Source organism: Blennius ocellaris (assembly GCF_963422515.1).
Source record: "Blennius ocellaris genome assembly, chromosome: 5".
NCBI classification, from domain to species: domain Eukaryota; kingdom Metazoa; phylum Chordata; class Actinopteri; order Blenniiformes; family Blenniidae; genus Blennius; species Blennius ocellaris.
This window is the reverse complement of record NC_137654.1, coordinates 16,474,788-16,494,456: the sequence shown is the minus strand read 5'-3', so window position 1 is coordinate 16,494,456 and position 19,669 is coordinate 16,474,788. Positions and strand designations below refer to the sequence as shown.

At 40.4% G+C, this 19,669-nt stretch overlaps 2 protein-coding genes across 2 annotated transcripts; one reads left to right on the top strand and one right to left on the bottom strand.

The window, feature by feature from the left end:
• Nucleotides 1-7,087: 7,087 nt before the first annotated feature.
• On the top strand, nt 7,088-8,056 carry LOC308130477 (lysophosphatidic acid receptor 6; the record flags this gene model as incomplete). The annotated part of the gene is made up of 1 exon (XM_080496880.1): nt 7,088-8,056. The coding sequence occupies one exon, from the start codon at nt 7,088-7,090 to the stop codon at nt 8,054-8,056; it is 969 nt and encodes a 322-aa protein (XP_080353006.1).
• An 807-nt stretch (nt 8,057-8,863) lies between these two features.
• ints11 (integrator complex subunit 11) lies at nt 8,864-19,401 on the bottom strand. The gene is made up of 17 exons (XM_080496088.1): nt 19,246-19,401; nt 18,483-18,580; nt 17,481-17,554; nt 16,860-17,088; nt 16,653-16,751; nt 16,538-16,572; nt 16,283-16,421; nt 16,121-16,185; nt 15,573-15,762; nt 15,409-15,492; nt 15,243-15,332; nt 14,080-14,242; nt 13,851-13,961; nt 12,761-12,822; nt 12,087-12,229; nt 10,073-10,202; nt 8,864-9,372 (listed from the first exon to the last, which is right to left on the bottom strand). The coding sequence occupies exons 1-17, from the start codon at nt 19,271-19,273 to the stop codon at nt 9,307-9,309; spliced, it is 1,806 nt and encodes a 601-aa protein (XP_080352214.1). The 5' UTR covers nt 19,274-19,401; the 3' UTR covers nt 8,864-9,306.
• Nucleotides 19,402-19,669: the final 268 nt, after the last annotated feature.

Here is a 19,669-nt window from a genome sequence, read left to right as displayed (position 1 = left end):
GTTGATCCGCGACCATTACATATTTCTACGGACTAGTAGACGTTTCCGAAGGCCAGTCCCTGTGATTTGTGCAAAATTAGAAATTCACGATCCAACTTACGGAGATTTCAGATCCACGAAGCGTGCTGCTTTGACTTTACCTGATGGTTGCTCTGCTAGGGAAGTTAGCATTGCAGCTAACTCACTTTTCATGACGTGTCCGCTGTTTAAACGTATTTTACGCTCAAAACACCGCAAAGCTAATGTAACCCAGGGTTATTTTCCCACCAATGGTATTGTTTTCTTATTTAGATTGTTTTATTTTCCTTATACATTACTTTTTTTGATGACGCTGGAAATTCCCAGGCACCTTGAATGCACTGCAACGGTGTACGAGCGAGCTATACCGAGCTGTTAGTCGTGTTTCGAGGGGCGGCCGAGCGAGTTGCGGAGCTTATGAGAGTTTATCAAGAATATCCTGGTGAGTTTGTGTACCGTGTGAAAGTTTATTTAAGTTATAAAACCAGTCTGGGTGTGACTTTTGTTGAGAAAACGTTTTCATTCTCTGTTGCTACAGTTGTTAGCATAGAAATTCCCATGTACCATGAATGCACCGAAATGAGCGAGGTGAACGGCGCTTAGCGTGGCATCAAAACAGCTCGTTCCTCCGCTGTAAGCAGGCGATTCACACCTCTGTGAAGCTGCGTCATTCTCCGCGCTAAACTCACCGAACATAGTCCCAATCATTTGTGTTGCGTTAGAGCTGGAAACATTCTGTTGGTGCTGCGTTGATAAAGCATTTCTCCAAGTGATTCTGAGGTTTTAAAGATGGAACTAGTTTATCCTGAGATGATTACGTCACGCAGACCCTCACATTGTCCAAAGTGAACGAAATAGTTTGTACTGTTTCCTTTTCTGACCTACTACTAACCTCAAGTTGTCTTTTGACAGAATGCATGCATTCATTCCTACATGTCTTACTTTGCATTTGAGAGGAGTTTATTATAGCCTAATATATAAAATCAACAATAATGATAATAATAATACTATTAAAGCAAACAGAGCTACTGCAATATAGGAAGCAAGTTCCTGAAGCTGTCCCTCGATCAGACGCCTGAAATAAGGACATTTGAATGTTCATGAATTGTGCTTCAATACTTGTTTTCAAAATATTTCAGTGACAATGAACTTGATACACATTTTGTTAGTTTGTGTTCTATATTACTGGACTCTGCCATGCATCAGTTTTGTGTCTTTAATGGTGTACTCTGGTCACTGAATAATATCATTTAATGCATGATACTACAATAAATGTTTTGTCTAAATGTAGTTATTAGTTCTCTAGTATTCTTTTGTACATATAAACAAACATTATAACAACTGGAGAACTTCAAGCTGTTGTTGCACGATGTGCAGAAGCCATTGTCTAAGCTAAATGTAACCCCCCCCCCCCCCAGCAGCAGGCAGGTGATGAGGGGGGGTGGGTGACTACGTCCTGAGCTGTTTTTCCAGTTTTTTGCCGTGCACCATAAGAAAGCTCGAGGATGATGCACCTGCAACACAAATTTTTTGGCAGGAGGTAGGCTGGGATCTCCCTTAAGAATGGGCGGGCCACAGGTCTGGGCGGTCCCGTTCCACACCTGGGGCCAATTCCAGTCATCACCCTGCCCTATATATATGTCCTGTCTATGTTTATTCATTGTTGGATCGTTTAGTCATCCATGTCTCGTCCGTTCTGTCCAGTGTTTTGGAGTCATGTCTGCTGTGCTCCTCAGGTCGAAGAGCGACCTGCAACGCGTCAGTCTGTATAGTCATCTTCAATAAAAGACTTGATTGAGCTCAGCCTGCCTCCAGAGTCCTGCACTTGGGTCCTGTCCGCTATCCGTGACATTATTATCCCCCGCCGTGGCTGATAGGCCCTAAAGGGGGATCTTGAAACAGTCTCCGTACGTTTCTACCTATATCTCGGCAACCCCTGGGCCCACAGTGACCAAACTTCACATGTGGATACATCTCAGAGGGGGAAGGGATACTATGGTGACATTGACCTAATTTGCATATTAAGTAGGTCACAGGGTCACGAAGTGCTTAAAAACACCTTTTGGGCTCTGGAGGCCTAGGTTTTTGAGCGAGGGCTCTGACATTTTATACACACATGATACACACTCCAGGGATAACCTCCAGTACACCAAGTGACCTGACCTTGACCTTGAAGATTGGTAGGGTCTGAAGTTTGCTTGTCATGGTTGCACTATACATGTATTTTCATATAAACATTTCTCCTCATTTCTCAGCAGTTCCTGGGCCCACAGTCACCAAACTTCACACATGGACACTCCACCTGGGGAGAAGGGGCACCATGGTGACCATGACCTAATTTGCATATCAGGTCACAGGGTCACTAAGTGCATAAAAACACCTTTTGGGCTCTGGAGACGTATTTTGACATAGCTTATGAAGAAGACCTTTCAGATTCTACATAATTATCTACTAGGACCCATGGAACACCCTCTAGTGTACCAAGTGTGCTGCCTTAGAGCTGGCTTTGTGAGAAAATATAAAGCCCTCCGGCGGGGGATTAGCCGAGCAACGGCCTTCTTGTTTTTAAATGTAATTGTGAGATTTTCTTTTTTGTTTCCTGTCAAGGTCGGAGTACTACGAGAAAGCCAAGGCCTCCCTGTTGTACTCCTTCAGTAAACGCTCCAGAGAGCACACAGTGCCCTGCTTGGTGTCAGACGGAGACCCTCCGGAGGACGACAGACAGGTCCAGCCGGCATGGAGGTAACAACCAGCCTCACACAGTCGACCCGTCATGTCACATCTGTGCCACGTCTTTAATCTTTGGGACCTCGGCAGACCCAACACACAATTCTCTTTGCAACATTGCATTTGCAGACCAGGTTTTTTTGTTTTGTTTTGTTTTGTTTTGTGTTTTTTTTTCCCATCTGATCCAAATTCCAACAAAAAACTCAGTACAGGACTAAAATATAATCCAGGGTCCCTGATCATTCTTTCATGCACTGTGGGGATGGTGAAAGTTATAAAAAAAAAAAAAAAAGGAAACAAATTACCACCTGTTCTCTTGTTTTTCTGTGTGTAATTAGTTTCTGAAGGATTGAATGTGGGAATAGAAGTTTAATTAGGAATCTGCTTTTGAAAACAAAACCATCAATTTATAAAAGTTTTCCAAGTCCCTAAAGCATCTTGTGACTTGACTTGCCCGAGACTCTGGGGCAGAATTGTTTTGAATGGTTTCTAAAGACATCACAAGTTTGAATTATGTGACAGGTTCCAGCCTTTTTATGTGTTTATAACTGTATTCAAAGTCCCTACAAATATTGAGAAGTTCTGAAAACGTTTTTTCTCATAAAGATGTGAAAATGCACAAAATCCGTATATGTACGTATGTCTATTGACTTTCTCTCTCACACAGTATAGGAAGGGAAGTAAAAGAGAAGAAATCCAGAGGGCAATATGTATAACAATAACTTATTGCCACTTTGCATCCTACAGAATAACGTAGTAGAAAACTATAAAGTGACTAATATGGTGTGTGGAGAGCAACCATCAGCTTCTGAAGTCACAGATGTTTGAAAATCTGGAGTGGGGCACCAAAGTTTTTCAAACTCAACAGTTTTTCCAGAAGTCCAGTCAGTCGTTTATTGCAATGCATTTGTGTGTTAAAGGATAATTAGAAGTAAATCAATCTGTCACGTCCCTGTAATAAGGCTTTTCCCTCCAGCCACTTATATTCCAGGCTGTTTTCATTTCAATGCTGTCCACCGTCTCCTCAGTCCCTTCAAGACCATCGTCCTGAAGCTCCAATGTCCTGCTGTGCAGCGCCCTCTAGTGGTGCTTTCAAACGCTGGGAACGATCTCATAGACTTCCATCAGGTACCATATTGTTGTAGAAATCCTTTTTTGGCAAACCTTTTTCTCAATATCTCCTCCAGGACTCTGCCTCTGGTAGATGGAAGTAAAACTGCTCCGTTCCACTGGACACGTGTTGGCTGTCTGAGATTCCAAACAGAGCAGCTCTCAGTTTGAGTAAACATACAGAGGTAATAATAATGTTTGATTTGCACAGTGCATATCGCTTTATTAAGTAAAATGTTCTGAGACTGAAATAACTCAAATATACTGCAGTTATTAACTCATCAGGGAGAAACAAAGACTCGGATTAATGCTTTTCAGCCAAAAAATATTTGTTTCAATCTAATCAAAAGGGAAGTTTTGAGCTTTTCACTGTCACTAGGGATGGGAAACTCAACATTTGGATTTGTAATATATTGGAAGAAGCTGTTATTTTGATTAATTTCATACAAAGTTAATCATTTTTAATATGATAATCAGCAGGTGAATCCTTTGAGGCCAAGATCCTCCAAGAATCGTCGATTATTCAGCTCGCACAGAGTCACCATTTGTCAGGCTCAATATTAAATGATAGTGCAATTTGATTTTGACATTTCCCATGTTCTCTGCATGCATTTGCTTTCTGTGAAGAGTCTGGCCTGCACTGACAATCCAAATGCATGCTTGTTAGGTTAATAAATGACTCTCCAATCCAATCCACTTTTATTTATATAGCACATTTGAACAACAATGTGTTCCCAAAGTGCTGCACATGTGACTGCACATAAAAAAAAAATTCTAACTTGTGTGTGATGTTCACCATAATAAATGACTCCACCTTAAGAGATTTTGAGCAACTTTTACATCCCACTGCTATTATTTCTTTGTCTATTTGTTTTAAAGAAACTTTGTCATTGTATAAAACACAAGTTGACTGCAACTCTGTGTATAGGTACTAAGAGGGATATTTGGTTTAATTCAGATTTAAAAAAAAAGTCCAATAGACTTTAATGATTAAGATATCTTTTCTTTGTTGATGTTGTAAGCATGCGGCAGGACTGGACCATGCTTTATTCCACCTCTTCATGGACAGGTAATTTGGTACTGATGTATTTCTATGGGCTGATTGTATTAATTATATTGTTATTGTGCTGATTTTGCGATGAGAAGAATGTAAGTGCATGTTTGATTACATACGAGACACATCAATCCATAAACTTCCGGACACTCAGCACCAGTGAATGCTCAGTATTAAACAATAAAAAAGAAAGTAAAAACTATGACTAAAGAGTTAAAACACCAAGTTACAAAATGCAGCAATTGGAAAGTAAATATTAGTAAATTGAAGAGAATAAGAGGCAGACCTGTGCCCACTGGAGAATACACTGAAGACAGAAGACATGCTGGCAGCTCTCCAGAGAAGCGACACTTTGCTGATCAAGGGGACTCAAGCAAATGTAGCATTTCTCCAAATCTGACATTAAATCAACATTTTTTCCGCCTGCTCCCTGACATACAACTTTGCCATTTTACGAATACAAACTGGAAATGAAGCATCAGATTACATGAGTGGTTGAAGCCATTTGTGACACTTTTACACAAAGACGACCTACGGAATGCTTACGAGCGAGTTCGCATTAACCGACTAACGGGGCGTCTGACGAGTCTCGGGGAGCAGCTTCGGATAAAACTAAACCACTTTGAGAGGTTTTTAACAAGCTGGTGTTGCAGCGTAGATAAAGTTTCAGATTTATTATTCAAACATTGACTATGAATCTAGGAACCGCAGCTGCTTTCGTGTCGTGCGCTACTCATGTAAACATCCGGCCCAGAAGCCGCAAAATAAAAGCATTACACGGTATTCATGTAAACGTATGGCACCGAAGCTTCAAAGTAAAAGCATTACGGCCACGATTTTACGTACGTCTGACAAAGGTACGAATCAACACTATGGATTATATGTCAAATGTCTTGGATTTAAGTTAACCTACTGACAGGATGAATTAATCTCGATCAAAATGTGAATTTGGTTCCAAGGACAATAATGGAAGTCTTCATTAACCTATGAGCCTGAAATGAAAGCAATAAAATGAAGCATTTCAATGTGTAAATGAAACACTGGAAAAAAAAAAAAAAGCATACTGTGGCAATCAGGGGTTGTTGGAGACTACCCCCCTGATTTTAAAAAGAAATACAGTACATGACAGTGTTACTTGCACGTGATAAAACGAATAATAATAATTAAAAACATTATTTAAGCCAAACAAAAAACACAATGCAAAGTGAGTATTACTGCTATGTTACTTTCATATCTGAAACTTGTACAGCTGATAAAGTCGCATTCCTAGTTTAGAGAATTAACAGAAATGCCAAATAAAAGATTGAAATATATTGACTTCAATTGTGGGCACAGACACATGACTCATGATTTTAAAAGTGCATACCCCAAACATTTCCAAATAATAATGTTTATATTTCTTTACTTCCACCAATATGTGTGCATTCATATTGTGTCTGATAATTCTGTTTCCCCTTGACGTCTTTTGTTTGTGTATATGAGTGATTGTCTTTTTTTTTTTTTTTTTTATCAATCCAGTTGTCTGTAAACAACAGTGAGTGGGAGGTATATTCATGCTTTGGTTTCCTGCCACACATTTACACCTGCATGCTGAAACAGGAAATTATGACTGTGTGGCAAAGAGCAGCATGATTTGTTCCAGCTTCCATCTGAAAGGAGCAGCACAGAAAACACAACCTCATTCATTATATGTTTTCAACGTGAAGTGGCGTGCTCTCATTTCAGGGATCAAACGAAAGGATCCACAAGCAACTCGGTGAGTTATTTCAGTTTGTTCAGAAAACTTTCTCATATAGAAATGAATTGCTGAAAAAAACATGTTGTCTGGTAGTAAGGGTTTAAATGAATGAAAACTGTAGAAGCAAGAGGAAATATATTGAAAAACACAATCCTTTATTGAAATGTAAGCTTGGTGGATTTGAAGCTTCTCTCCTTTCTTTCCGGTCACTTTCTGGGTAGCTTTAGTTAATGCAGTGAAATAACATTCATCTCCACACAATATGCACACTTCGAGAACATATTATAAAGATTTCAAATTAGAAAAGAGATCAACTGTGATTGGCATCAACTAGTCAAGTTCAAGTTTGTGTGAAAAGTGGAAATGGAAACATGTCTGTTGCAGCAGACGTCCTCCACCGAGAGTCAACCTACGCTTTCTTTGATTCTCAGTCTGCCGAGATGAACGTGACACGCGACAACTGCAGCGACCCGTCTGAAGAGTACCAGTATTACTTCTTCCCGGCGGTGTACATCCTGGCTTTGCTGGTCGGCCTGCCGGGAAATCTGGCCGCCCTCTTCGTCTTCACCTTCAGGGTCACTCCCCGCACGGCCTTCAGCGTCTACATCCGGAGCCTGGCTCTGGCGGACATCATCATCCTCTGCGTTCTGCCCTTTCGGATCCACTACCACCTCAGCAGGAACAACTGGGTGTTTGCGGATGTCACCTGCAGCATCACGGGGATTCTGTTCTTCGCCAACATCTACCTGAGCATCTGCTTCATGACCTGCATCTGCGTGGACCGCTACATCGCCACGGTGCACCCGCATACTTACCTGAGGCTCAGGAGCCACTGGTGTTCTCTGTGTGCTTCCGCGGCGCTCTGGTGCACAGCTGCAGTCGCCGTCCTGGCCTTCATCCTCATGGGGCCTCTGAAAACTGAAGTGGACAGATATGGCCGCCGCAGGTGCTTCGAGAACTTTGCCAAGAAGGAATGGGACAAGCGTCTGGGTCAGTACAGCATCCTGGGCCTGATCTTTTGCTCCCTGCTGCCCTCCGTGATCATCCTGGTGTGCTACCCGCTGGCCGCGAGGCGCATCTCCATGATCAGGACCAGGGCGGCTCAAAGAGCCTTGAGGGTCATCTACACCATCCTGGCCATCACCGTGCTCTGCTTCCTGCCCAACCACGTCGTCTACCTGCTGCAAGTCCTCCGACGAAAAGACATCATCCAGGCCTGCTCGTCAGCGGCCAACGCCATCCACCACGCCCGGCGGGTCACCACGGCCCTCGTCGTCCTCAACACATGTCTGGACCCCGTGCTGTACTACATCACCACCAGCCACTGCAACTGGAAGCGACTGAAGATGACGTGGATGTGGGGAACGGTCACCAGGAGACGAGGCGTTTATGCAATCACAGTGAAATGAGAAGAGAGTACACAGACTGACTGTAAATATTGTAAACATGCTGCACATGTTTCATTATCAATAGATAGGGTGGAAACGAAATTATGGAAACCCTTTGGACGTTTCCATTGTTGTTGCTTTAATCGACGATAAAATCGACATCAGTTACGAGTATAGACAAAAATGCTCAACCTAAAACTACTCAAACAACTATAATATTTGATATCAGTTTTCATCTTTATTGGTTGAAAGAGTAAGTGAATCCTGACATTTCTCAGGTGTTGGTGTTGGCGAATTGGTATATTTAGAGTGGTCATCAAAGGTCTCAATGATTTATTGCTTTACAATGAAACAAAGTCAAAAAACGGTTCCACTTCTGAAACAATGCTGGTGGAAACTGCAGAAACAGTTGTGACGGGGGGAAAAAGAAAGAGAAAACAACAGCTGTTGTGAAAGAGAAAGAGAAGTTATTTGGAAGAACAAATCTGAAAGCAGAAGGATAACTTCATAAACTTAAGTGCAACTCACGTCAATACTCCAATACTTGATTACATTGCATTTCTTTTTCTTTTTTTTTTGGTACATATCCTGCATTCATACCCAGTTCACATTCCTGAACTACTGTTATGGACGTTCAAGGACCTCTCATGTCCCCTGGATCAAACCTGCTTTCAGTCCCCAGAGTCAGAAACCAAGATCCAGAAGCTGATTTGAGCTTTTATACACCAAATATTTTGAATATAATGCAGAAAAGCTCCAACTCTTCTTGACTTAATCTTGAACAAGTTTAAAGATCTTACTGTGCACTCATTCTATACTGCCGTGTATCTTTAACTCTTCTACTGCATTTACTTTGTAGCCATTTTGTTTTTAATGATTCTTTTAGGTTTTCATTCTCATTGCTGTACATGTTTGTTATCAAAACACTTTTTTATTGCCTCAATGCTGAAATGACACAAATAAAGTAACTTTGGATTGAATAACTGTTTCAACCTCTTTTAATAACAATCGCTTATCAGACTTGCACAACTTGCGGACACTTTTTTGTAAAAAATATTTATTCAAATTGGCTTTTTCAAACAAGGCCATGGATCTCAACATCAGTCCCTTGTTTATCTTGAAAGAGTCCAGTCAGGATGACAGAAGAATACTGTCGAGAACAGTACGGGGGCACGCTGGCAGTCGTGTGCACTGGCAGGGAGTTTGTAGCCTGGAAATGTAGTGGGACAATTCCCATTTAAATTCACAGGTTTTTGAGGGAAAGGGACCTTCTAGCACAGTCCAGATGGAAGCCCCTTTTTCAACAGTGATGACAGGAAGCTGCCCAGGTCTTCATCCTGTCATGAGGGAAAAAAAAAAAAAAATGACACCAAGAAATAAGTGTTTGAATCATTTGACATTTCAGAGAGTAAATATACTTGAGTTGCGCTTTCAAATCGAATGCTCTTCAAACCAGAGTCGTACACATCAGGCCAAGATGCACAGTCAGTGTGATTTAACTGTTGTGTGGGTGGTGAACAGTTTGAAAGTAATATCCTAACATCATTTCATTTGATGAAACATGAAACAAAACACGTTTTGGAATGTTATTGCTGTATCTGTTTGAACTATAACCCGTTTCGAGCTCTCACTAACTTTAAGTCCTTTCTAACTAAACCTCATAACGTAGCACAGATTACTGCAAAGACATTACTTTTTATTTCTTCCTCATACCTATTTCCAGACTGTAGAGGTTAAAAGCTTGCAGAGAATGTGACTAATATATGACAATATGACAATGAGGCACCTTATGACATTTTGGTTTCTCTTTTTCCGTTGCTCCAAAGTGCATGAAGCCACAGAAACCTCTCTGCCCCCACTGCCTTGAGTTTCGCGTGCAGGTTTGCCCGCCTTCCACTTTATTCTTCTTTTCACTTTCCGAGCCCCTCGTCTTGCACTGTACACCCACACGAGCGTTCTTACTCAACATGGCTGAAGCTCTCGCTGCGTAACTACTTCTAATGGCGCAACCAAACAAAGACAATGAAGACGGATTACCTGGTAACTCCAGGAGAGCAGCAGGACCTTGGTGTTGGGGTCTTCAGCAGAGGAAGAGACTTTAATGACTATAGACTCCACCATCACGGTGCCATCGGGGAGATGCTGGATGGTGTAACCTTTCAACACACTGTTGCGCAAAGAAAAGGGACACAGAGGATTTATTATGTTCCATGTGTATTATCTTTTTTAAACTTTAACACTGTTGTGGAGAGAACTGATGAGTCCCGCTGCAGCAAACTGTTAAAAGACAGAGAACCAAACTGTGTAGGAATCATTTGCACTCGGCTGGTACAGTAAATAGCAGCAACACTGAGATCTTGTAAGAATTGCAAGCACATTGCATCACGTCAAGAAGAAAGATTAGTTCAATGTATTGTTTAATTTGCCCTTCCTCTATTTAAATGTCATGCTATTGTGATGTTTTGTCCTTTTCAGTTAATAAAAAAAAACTGCTAATAAGCTCAGATCTTTAGGTATTGAGATGGAGTCTTGCTGCCATTGTCTTTCTGGATTACTATCATATAAGTGGATGTGGATCTTATCTAAAATTTGTTGAGTCAGACTCTGTTTTGCACAACTCAATAGGAATATAATGTTGTAAAAAAGGTAGAGTGATTGTAGTGATTACAGTGTAGTGTAGTGATGGGTTGGGGTTTGGGTTTGTTTATCGATTTGGTTTCAGGCCTCTGACAAGACAGCAGAAGATAAAATCTCAGGGACTAATAAGCAGACTGGCATTAAGTTATAGCTTTATAGATTTGATTTCCGTAATTGCTGTTCCACAGTCCAGATATTGAGGCACTGTGGAACATCAGGGATAATGCTGTGGACAAGTGCACGAGGACATGTTCTCTATCTGGATCTTCTTATATTAGAACTGATTAACTTTTGAAATTTCTCTGTTTTGCTCACTGCTATAACCACTAAAGATAGTAACCATGCGCTTCTTTATGAAACATTGTTGAACTCCACATCAAACCCATTCAACAGTCTCACGCCACTCTAAAATCTTATGTAAGTTTTACGAATCCTTTGTGCTTTAAATCAAAATCTTCACTACCAATTGCAATGACATTTGTAATAACGCCATAGAATAGCAACACTCAACCGAATGTGACATATTTTCACTCCATCAGGTCTGCAATTTGTAATACATAGTCTGAAGTCAATATTTAATCATTTTTCTTACTATTTGCAATAAATTCTTACATATTGCAAAGACTTTGATGAAGCTTTAAGAGTCTGTTCCTCCATGGATTCATTGATCACAACCACATGTTGTATGTTGCTCCTTCAACATACGAGACAGACTTGTTTCAAAGAATTTTCAGTTCTATATTTACATTTGGTTGTGAAAATATTACTATGGTATTTGCATGATCCTGCTTTGTGTATTATAGACATGTGTATGACAGAGCAGTGACTCTGGACTCTACAGCTTATATGAAGTTCCAGAATACAGTGAAACATGATGTGCTTTTGAACAACTACAGTTACCAGTATGCTAATAGTTTTAAAATAAGTTGAAGTGGGATTGTTACGTGGATGCATAATATTTAGTTATTGTCATGTATATAGATTCGTATAGATGAAGACTCATCGGTTATCACATAATGAAACATGTACATTTTCATCATTAAAAAAGGGAAATTCTGATTTTTGTAAAGAGACAAAACACTGCGAAATGTAAAAGAAAGGGGGAATGTTGTTACACATTAAAGTGAAAGTGTATTTCTCTTTGTTGAGCTTTTAATTGAATGTGGCGTTAAACCCTCTGCTGATGAAAGACTCATTCCTACATATTGTGGCAGTAATAGATATTTTTTTGATTACATGTGGCTACAGTGAAAATTGGTTTGTATATTCAATTCACAATTACACAAATGAACTTTTCAAGTACGTATCGGATCAAACATAAAGCAAAAGAACCAAATAGTGAAGAAGTAGAAGGAGGAAACTAATAGTAGACAAGAGGAGATGGATCTACAGTGACCTTCCTCCACCGCCTCACCTCTTGATGTGTGTGTAGATCCTGTGGAGTGTGTCGGGGTCACTGTGTGGGTCTTGGAGCTGCACGCGGCATGTGAAGCGTAACTGATGCTCGTTGAGGCCCAGCTCCTTCAGGGCCTGCTCCGATGACACCAGCTTCAGGCTCTGCGCCCAAGAAGACGTCAGAGGGGTAAATAAGAAGAGTGATGTGATAAATGATGCTTCCCAACTGTCTCTACAACTGACAGAGTCAAGCCAAGTTACGTTTACGAAGCAGGAACAAGTCGTGTCTTTGTCATTCAAGATGTCCCGTTAATGTCAGTGCAATCAGCATTGTGCTACTTCAGCTTCAAAACCTTCATTACAAACCCTTCAAATTCTTCACTTCCACTTGATGAAGCCTGTGTTTTCATGGACATGGTAACCACTTTAAAATCAGGCAAAATGTACTCAAATATTGTTTTGTTGAATACAAAACAAGTCGATTCAGCCACCAGGGTTATAATGCTACACTTTTCATTTGGTATTTCGTGGACTTTTACTCATTCAGCTGTACAATAGAAGACACAACAGCTGAGGTGATCATCAACAAACTGAATAATCACCTCTCATAACCATCAAGAAGGTAAAAATTCCAACAGGACTGCCATGTTGTTTTAATAGGCCACACCAACACATATAAAAATATGAACTTACATTTTCCTTCATGATGAGGGTCCCATGCATGGTGCGAGGTTTCTTTGGATCAGGAAGAGTCCCTTTGACATAACAAAGTTACATATCGATAAATGAGTAATATTGCACAGCAGTGACGAGAGATGTTAATCTTGTTGTGCCACGAGATTTGACGAAAACACAAAAACACCGATTTGTTGAGAGGGAAAAAAATCATATTCACAAACAAAAGAATATTTCATTATCATTGACAAGCATACAATGACTTTTTAAGTATATTTGATCATTCAAATGCATCAAGACTGTCTCTGGAAACAGTCATTTCTGCCCTCAAGTCACTAAATAAAATGTGTTGAGCAGCAAAACCAATTGAACCTCCAAGATAAGACAAATCAAATGATTCTGTCCAGATTTAATTAAATCTTCACTTTTATATATTTTTTTTAATCCAGTTATCTTACCCAGGGCAAATGTCTGATACTTACTTTTCTAAATCCAGGCTTCACGTTTCACCTTTAACTACAAAACAAGAGGCCCTTGAAGATTGCCCACTGTGCAACAAAGTTGCAATGAAAACAGAAATAAGTGTTTATCAGATCTCCAGGGAGCCACTTCAGAAAGGCTGAGGAGCTGCGTGCAGCCTCAGAGCTGATGATAACAGACTCCTGGTCAATGGGAATTGTACACAATGGCAAGTGCTTCTGAAAGTAAATGGTAAGTGGACTTCATTTATGGTGCAGCAAACTCAAAGTGCTTTAGACCATTGGTCTCGTTCACTCATACATATGATATGTAAAGCCTCTGAAACACTGCACCAGAAAATGTCTCAAAATTCCCTGCCGTTTCCTGGAAATGTCGGGTTGACTTTACAGCCAATAACACACATAGGACTCCACAATTTCAGATGACATTTCCCATAGCGATAAGTAATCTAGGTCGAGATACAGTGTGGAGGCAGCACGGGCACTGTAAATCAAACTGAAAAACCACTTCAATCAAAGCAAGAACAAAAAAAAAAAATGCAAATGTCAGTCCAGCAAGCAGAAATGCAAAGTAAAACCTCTGTAGGCACGTTGTCCCAAAACTATTGCCACCACGAAACACAAAATACCTCCGAGAGCCATCTCCCTCTTCAGCAGATTGAGCGAAATGTCCACGGGCACGCTGGGGTTTGTGGTCACAGTTACCGTCTCTCCGTTCGCGGGCATGTAACAGTCAACACCTGACATTATGAAAAGGAAGCATTAACAAAGCTGGAAACCCCCCCCCCCCCCCCCCCCCCACACACACACACACACACACACAATGTTGTTAATGTTAGTGAGAGTGGCTGCACTCACTGAACTCCTGTTCGATTTTGCCCTTGAGAAACTCCATTTTTGCCGCCTCGCCGTGCACCAGGAGCATGTTGCGAGGCTCTGCCATGCGAATGAGCTGCATGATGCCCTTAGCATCTGCATGTGCACTGAAGGACATGTACTCCACCTGCAGCTTCACGTCCAGCTGGAAGAATCCCAAAAGAGAAAAGCAATCAATCCACTGATGCCTAAAACCAAGTTTGTGCTCTATTCCTAAAACAGAGAAGCAACAGTGTATACTTTCCTTTTCTTTTATCATCAAGCAAACGATTTTCAATCAGCAAAATGTCACAATTTCAGTCTTTGATCAAATTTACAGGTCCTTATCAAAGAAATTCTTTAAAGTCAGCATTGAAGTTAATCTCCTTTAAAAACATTGAAAATACACTTTTGTGTAGCCAGTATAGTTCTTTCTTTTTTGGTTTGGTCTACTTGATGTTTATCAGGCTTTGCTGTGGTGATGGGGAGGACTTTAGTCTTCTTTCCTCTCCTGTACAAAACTTTGACATTGTTTTACATATATATATATATATATATATATATATATATATTTAATGATTTTGTCAGTCATTGTGTGAATAAATAATGAAGAAAAAAAAGATGAACATGCTTTAACGTGGGCTTTTAACCGACTACATGCTGTCAACTGCCACCAGCAGATGAGGATCTTGGCTTAGCATCAAGTGTGAAAACAAGGAGATTAAAACGGCATCAGCAGTGGTTCTCCAAATATTTTCAAGAGTTCACTCAGAGTGCCTCCATGATGCCCTTAGCGGTCTGCATGTGCACTGTGAACTCCTCTGACCTTTTATTTGCCAAAGTGTAACAGTGCAGCCAAACATTGGTAGTGACCTCACACAACCTTGTTCAGTGGTGAGCTTTGGTGTTGTTCTGGGGTTTCAGACAGATACAAGCTGGGTGATTTTTCCTGTTTCTCTTCTATCAGATAAACTAACGACTTCCTTCATATTCATATTTAATAGACTGTCATTAAAGGGATATTGATCTGCTCAACATCATGAAGGTAAAACGCATACAGATCATAAAAGAAACGTTGAAGTGGCATGAATAAAATATGTCTGCTAAGCTGAAGGAAATGACAATTTCATCGTATTACAGTTAAAAAAAAAAAAAAATTATATTACCGTTGATCTTCCTTCCATCTCCAGTTTTCTCTGCCCATTCAGGATCTTATGACCGATTGTTCCTTGTACACAATATCCAGGCATGATCACCTATCCAAAAAAGTTTGCATTTTCAGTTTGAAAGGTTCTCAAACTAAAGCGTGAATCGTTTGCAGACAAGACTTACCATGTTCTTCTCATTGCCGGCCCATTTCTTGAATATTTGCAAAGATTGGCCAGCATGCAGCATACCTGGTGTGGCAAACACCACCTGAAAGAGTCCACATTTTCTAATAATGAACTGATGAAAAACGTGCACTCTTTAGGATAAAAAAAAAACAACAACCTTACCATAGGTCCAGGATTATCAGCGTAGGAGCGATCAAAGGCTTTGATGTGCTTGAATTCAAACATGTTTCTCTGTACAAAGGTTTTTCTAATCTTCTGGTTGGTCCACGTTATGAAAAGCTTGTAGTAATGATTAGCCTTCTCTGTCAGCCCAGTGGAGAAGTAGATCGGGGCCTTCAGGTTCATTCGCTCCCTGTGGGGTTCGAGGAGGTAATTACAGTGTCTGACCTATGAACCAATTAAAAACTTCATAAACCACCGTTAGTTTATCAAGACTAATAAAATGAGTACATCTATTTTGAGGAACTGTCAAGGCCAATATGTGCCCCTTCTTGTGTTGTAATCAGAAGCAATTATTCTTCACTAAAAGGACTTTTTATTCAAGTGGAATGCCGACATTTACGAGCTGGATACATCTGGTATAACTGAGCCGAGAAGCATGCTGCCATCACACACATCACCATATATACTCTTTTCTTTCTAGCTTACAGAAATAATGGCTACTGAAAAAAACCTATTTCCGGGACTTGAAGAATAAAAGTGAACTTTACCAAAATGTCTCCAACAGGATGCAAAGTTCCTGCGCTCGTCCGAGGGCGAAGACCGGAATGAGAACCTAAAAAGTTTATGGGAGAAAAAAAGATGTCAGAAAACTTTTAAGAGTAAAATGAAAAATAGAAAATGAATCACCTTATACTGATAATAGATTTTACCTTTCCGCCTCTTTCTATTGATTCGTGCACTTTCTTCAAAAAGTCCCTCTCTCTGCACCGTTTTGAGTCGCGGATGGTCGTGGCGTAAGTCGACTCTGATATGAGGATGTCTGGACGACATTTGTCGATCCACGCAGCACTGCAAGCACGCAACACACAACACACATCACACTACCAGGGCCAACAAAGAAGTTAAACATAACTTAGTCAGTATTTTCTTGCCTATAAGCATTCAACAGAGTGACGACCACTCACCCTAAATGCCTGTCTGGCGTCATGTTATAGTCTCCCTAAAATGAAAAACAGCCTTTAATGGGACTGCAGTTTGTACAATAGCCGACTGGCACAAGGAAGATTTATATCGACTCACAGTGTACACCACAGACTCAGATCCCACTTTGATGAGCACCATCGCAGCTCCCAGGACATGACCTGCATAGTACGCCTTGATCTCCAGCTCATCATCCACCTGCCAGCAGCACAACAGGAACACCCTGATTTACCATCAAAAGAGGAGAAACAGCGGGTGCAGAAACGCTTCCTAAATGGATGTCTGGAGCCTAAAACTGATGTGCACCTGCACAGTTTGGTGGAGGTTCAAAGGAACCACTTTCTTCATGCAGTCCTTGATCATCTGCGAGGTGAAGAAGTTGGTTTCTCCCTTTTTGTCGACGGTGATTTTACGGAAATCCTCCAGCAGAATGGGACAGATGGCCTTGGTGGGATGCGTCATGTAAATGGGTCCATCAAAGCCCACCATCTCACTCATGAACGGCAAAGCACCGCAGTGGTCTAAGTGGAAATGGCTGAGAACAGAGACATGTTGCCATTAAAAAAGTAAGTTATTACATTCATGTTGTAGATCAGGAATGAGCTGCTTTAATCCTTATAGCCACTACGAGAGAGACAAATTATGACTGAGCACATCTATGGAACAATATATGATAGTTATGGGCTCTAATAGAGAGAAAATAACACAAGATTGTTAAGTAGGCATCCATGGATTCTAACTTTTACATCTAAAAAAGCATTTAAGTTAAAGTAACAACAGATGAACTATATTTCATATTAACCGTAAAACCAACAAATTTGGGATGTGGGAGGTGGGCTGCTTATTACCAGTTTTCCATGTCTATTGTCAATATTTTCAGAAGAGAAGGGGTTACTATTTAAGCATAAGACACTCAAGAAAACAAACCTGATAATCACGCAGTCCAAGAAGTCAGTCAGACGGCCATTCTGAGTTATGTAAGAGAAGTCTGGGAAGCGTCGCTGGAAAGACAATACAGAATGGTTTTTAAAGTGGTATTCTAATAAAGGTTGTTTTCCGCTACAACGGGACACTCACTGTGTGGAGTGACATCAGCTGTATGTTGCATCAGAATGAATTTGGATCACAATTAGACCCCGTGATTCCAACCCCATTGATAATTCTGCATGAAAATTTCAGTTGTGCATTGGTACCTGAGATTGTGTGAGATTATACATTGAGGTCTTATTACCCAGATTACAGAATTCACATGACAACAACCATGCAATAGTGCTGCCTCCTACAGTGCTGCTGTCAAGGTACAGAAATGGGTTGAATAAGCTTGTAATCACATACAACAACCTTTAGGTGGATGAAAAAGAACTACAATTAATTTTTCACACAACATTTACGCACATTTGCTGTATGAGTCTTACTTTGCTTCCTGCTATTAACATTATCTATTGCTATACAGCTTTATAGTCATGAGCATCAAGTTTACTACACTGAAGTGGCAAGTGTTATTATTTCAGGATATGACTAGTACTAATACATATGGTGAATATCGCTCTGTTGAGTGAGAATAAACCAACTTCTGGGAGCTCTTCAAGGCCTTCTACTTTCCCAGTGGGACGTTCCCAGCGTGACCTTGCCCATGTGCATTTTTCCCCACTGGGAAGTGGGATCTTTTCCACCTTTCAGTTTACAAATAATTGCACCATTTTTTTCATCTGCTTGAAACTGGAGCATTGTGCCATAAATGCCAACATAGAAAAACAAATGAACCTTAAAGAGTTAAACAATACTATAAATAAAAACAACTGCTATAGAAGTGAATGAATGACACATGCAATACGAACAGCCAGAAAAAAACAAAAAGTAACTATATAAACAGTGGGTCGACTCTTAGGGGTTGTGATGTGTCTTATTATTTGTGGATGCTTCACTCACGTCATCATTGTATCCCATGTGCATCCCGCAGTCCAGCATGATGTTTTTGCCTCCAATGGACACGAGGATGCAGCTACGGCCGACATCCTGACCAGCACCTTGGAGAGGAAGGACACAGATTGACAGAAAGCTAAAAGCCACACTCATTTAAGTGATGTGAATACATTTTGATTTGCAAAAAAAGAGGATACGTGGCTCATATTGCAGATGCTCCAGATTTACTCAAAGATCCTTATAATTGTAGTATAAATATCAAGCTATGTCTCTTCTCTATGGATAGAAATTCCCATTCAATAAGCAAAGACACAAATAGCTTTATTGTACCTACAATAATATCTCCTCTCAAAATCAATTATACCGAAGTTACTTTGAGAAAAAATCTCTGGACTGAAATAAAGATAGAAATAATTCTTCTTTTGAGTAGGAAAGGGCTTTCTGGACAAATGTATAAATTTAAAAATAATATGGTCATGAACAGCTCTAACAAAACACAGCTAACAGATTTTAGTAATAATAGTGATACATAATAATAATACTGTCATAATGTAAACAACTAAACAGTAACAAATAAAGATACTGGTTCAACCAATTCGAACTTACAAAGAGCTACTACACAGAGAAGTCCACAAGAGCTTTACACTACTAAAAGTAAACAAGTACTTTATAATCCATTGTGCTGACTTTTTATCCATAAAATTCAACTGTAGTGAGGTAGTAATGTTGACGGAACCAGCCCAGCTGGCATGCAAGATTAGCGACTTACCCAGCGGTGTTACTTTGATTTCAGGCATGTTTTCTCATTGGGGATGCGCAAGCTGCAGTAGCGGAACCAAAACTGCACGTCCAAAAAAGGATTTAATCGGCTCGAAAGATGTATTGTGTGTAACTTGTGACACATGCGGGTGGTTCGAGTGTTTTAGTAGAGTCGTGCTAACCGCTAAAGGATAACTTCCGGTCAGGGTCTTCAGAATTAAATAATTTTGTTAAGTATTGTATTCCGATACGTCGCATTTAGAGAAGGCACAACAAATATTTGTCTTAATTTTCATACAATAAAAATTTAAAGGGTGTTTCTCACGGTTTCTACATACATTTCTAAAATTAGTGAGGCAATTATGTAGCCAATTTTGGTCCGTACTTTTATCCCGAAGACACTTCCGGGGCGTCCGGCACGAGTCTGCGCAGTA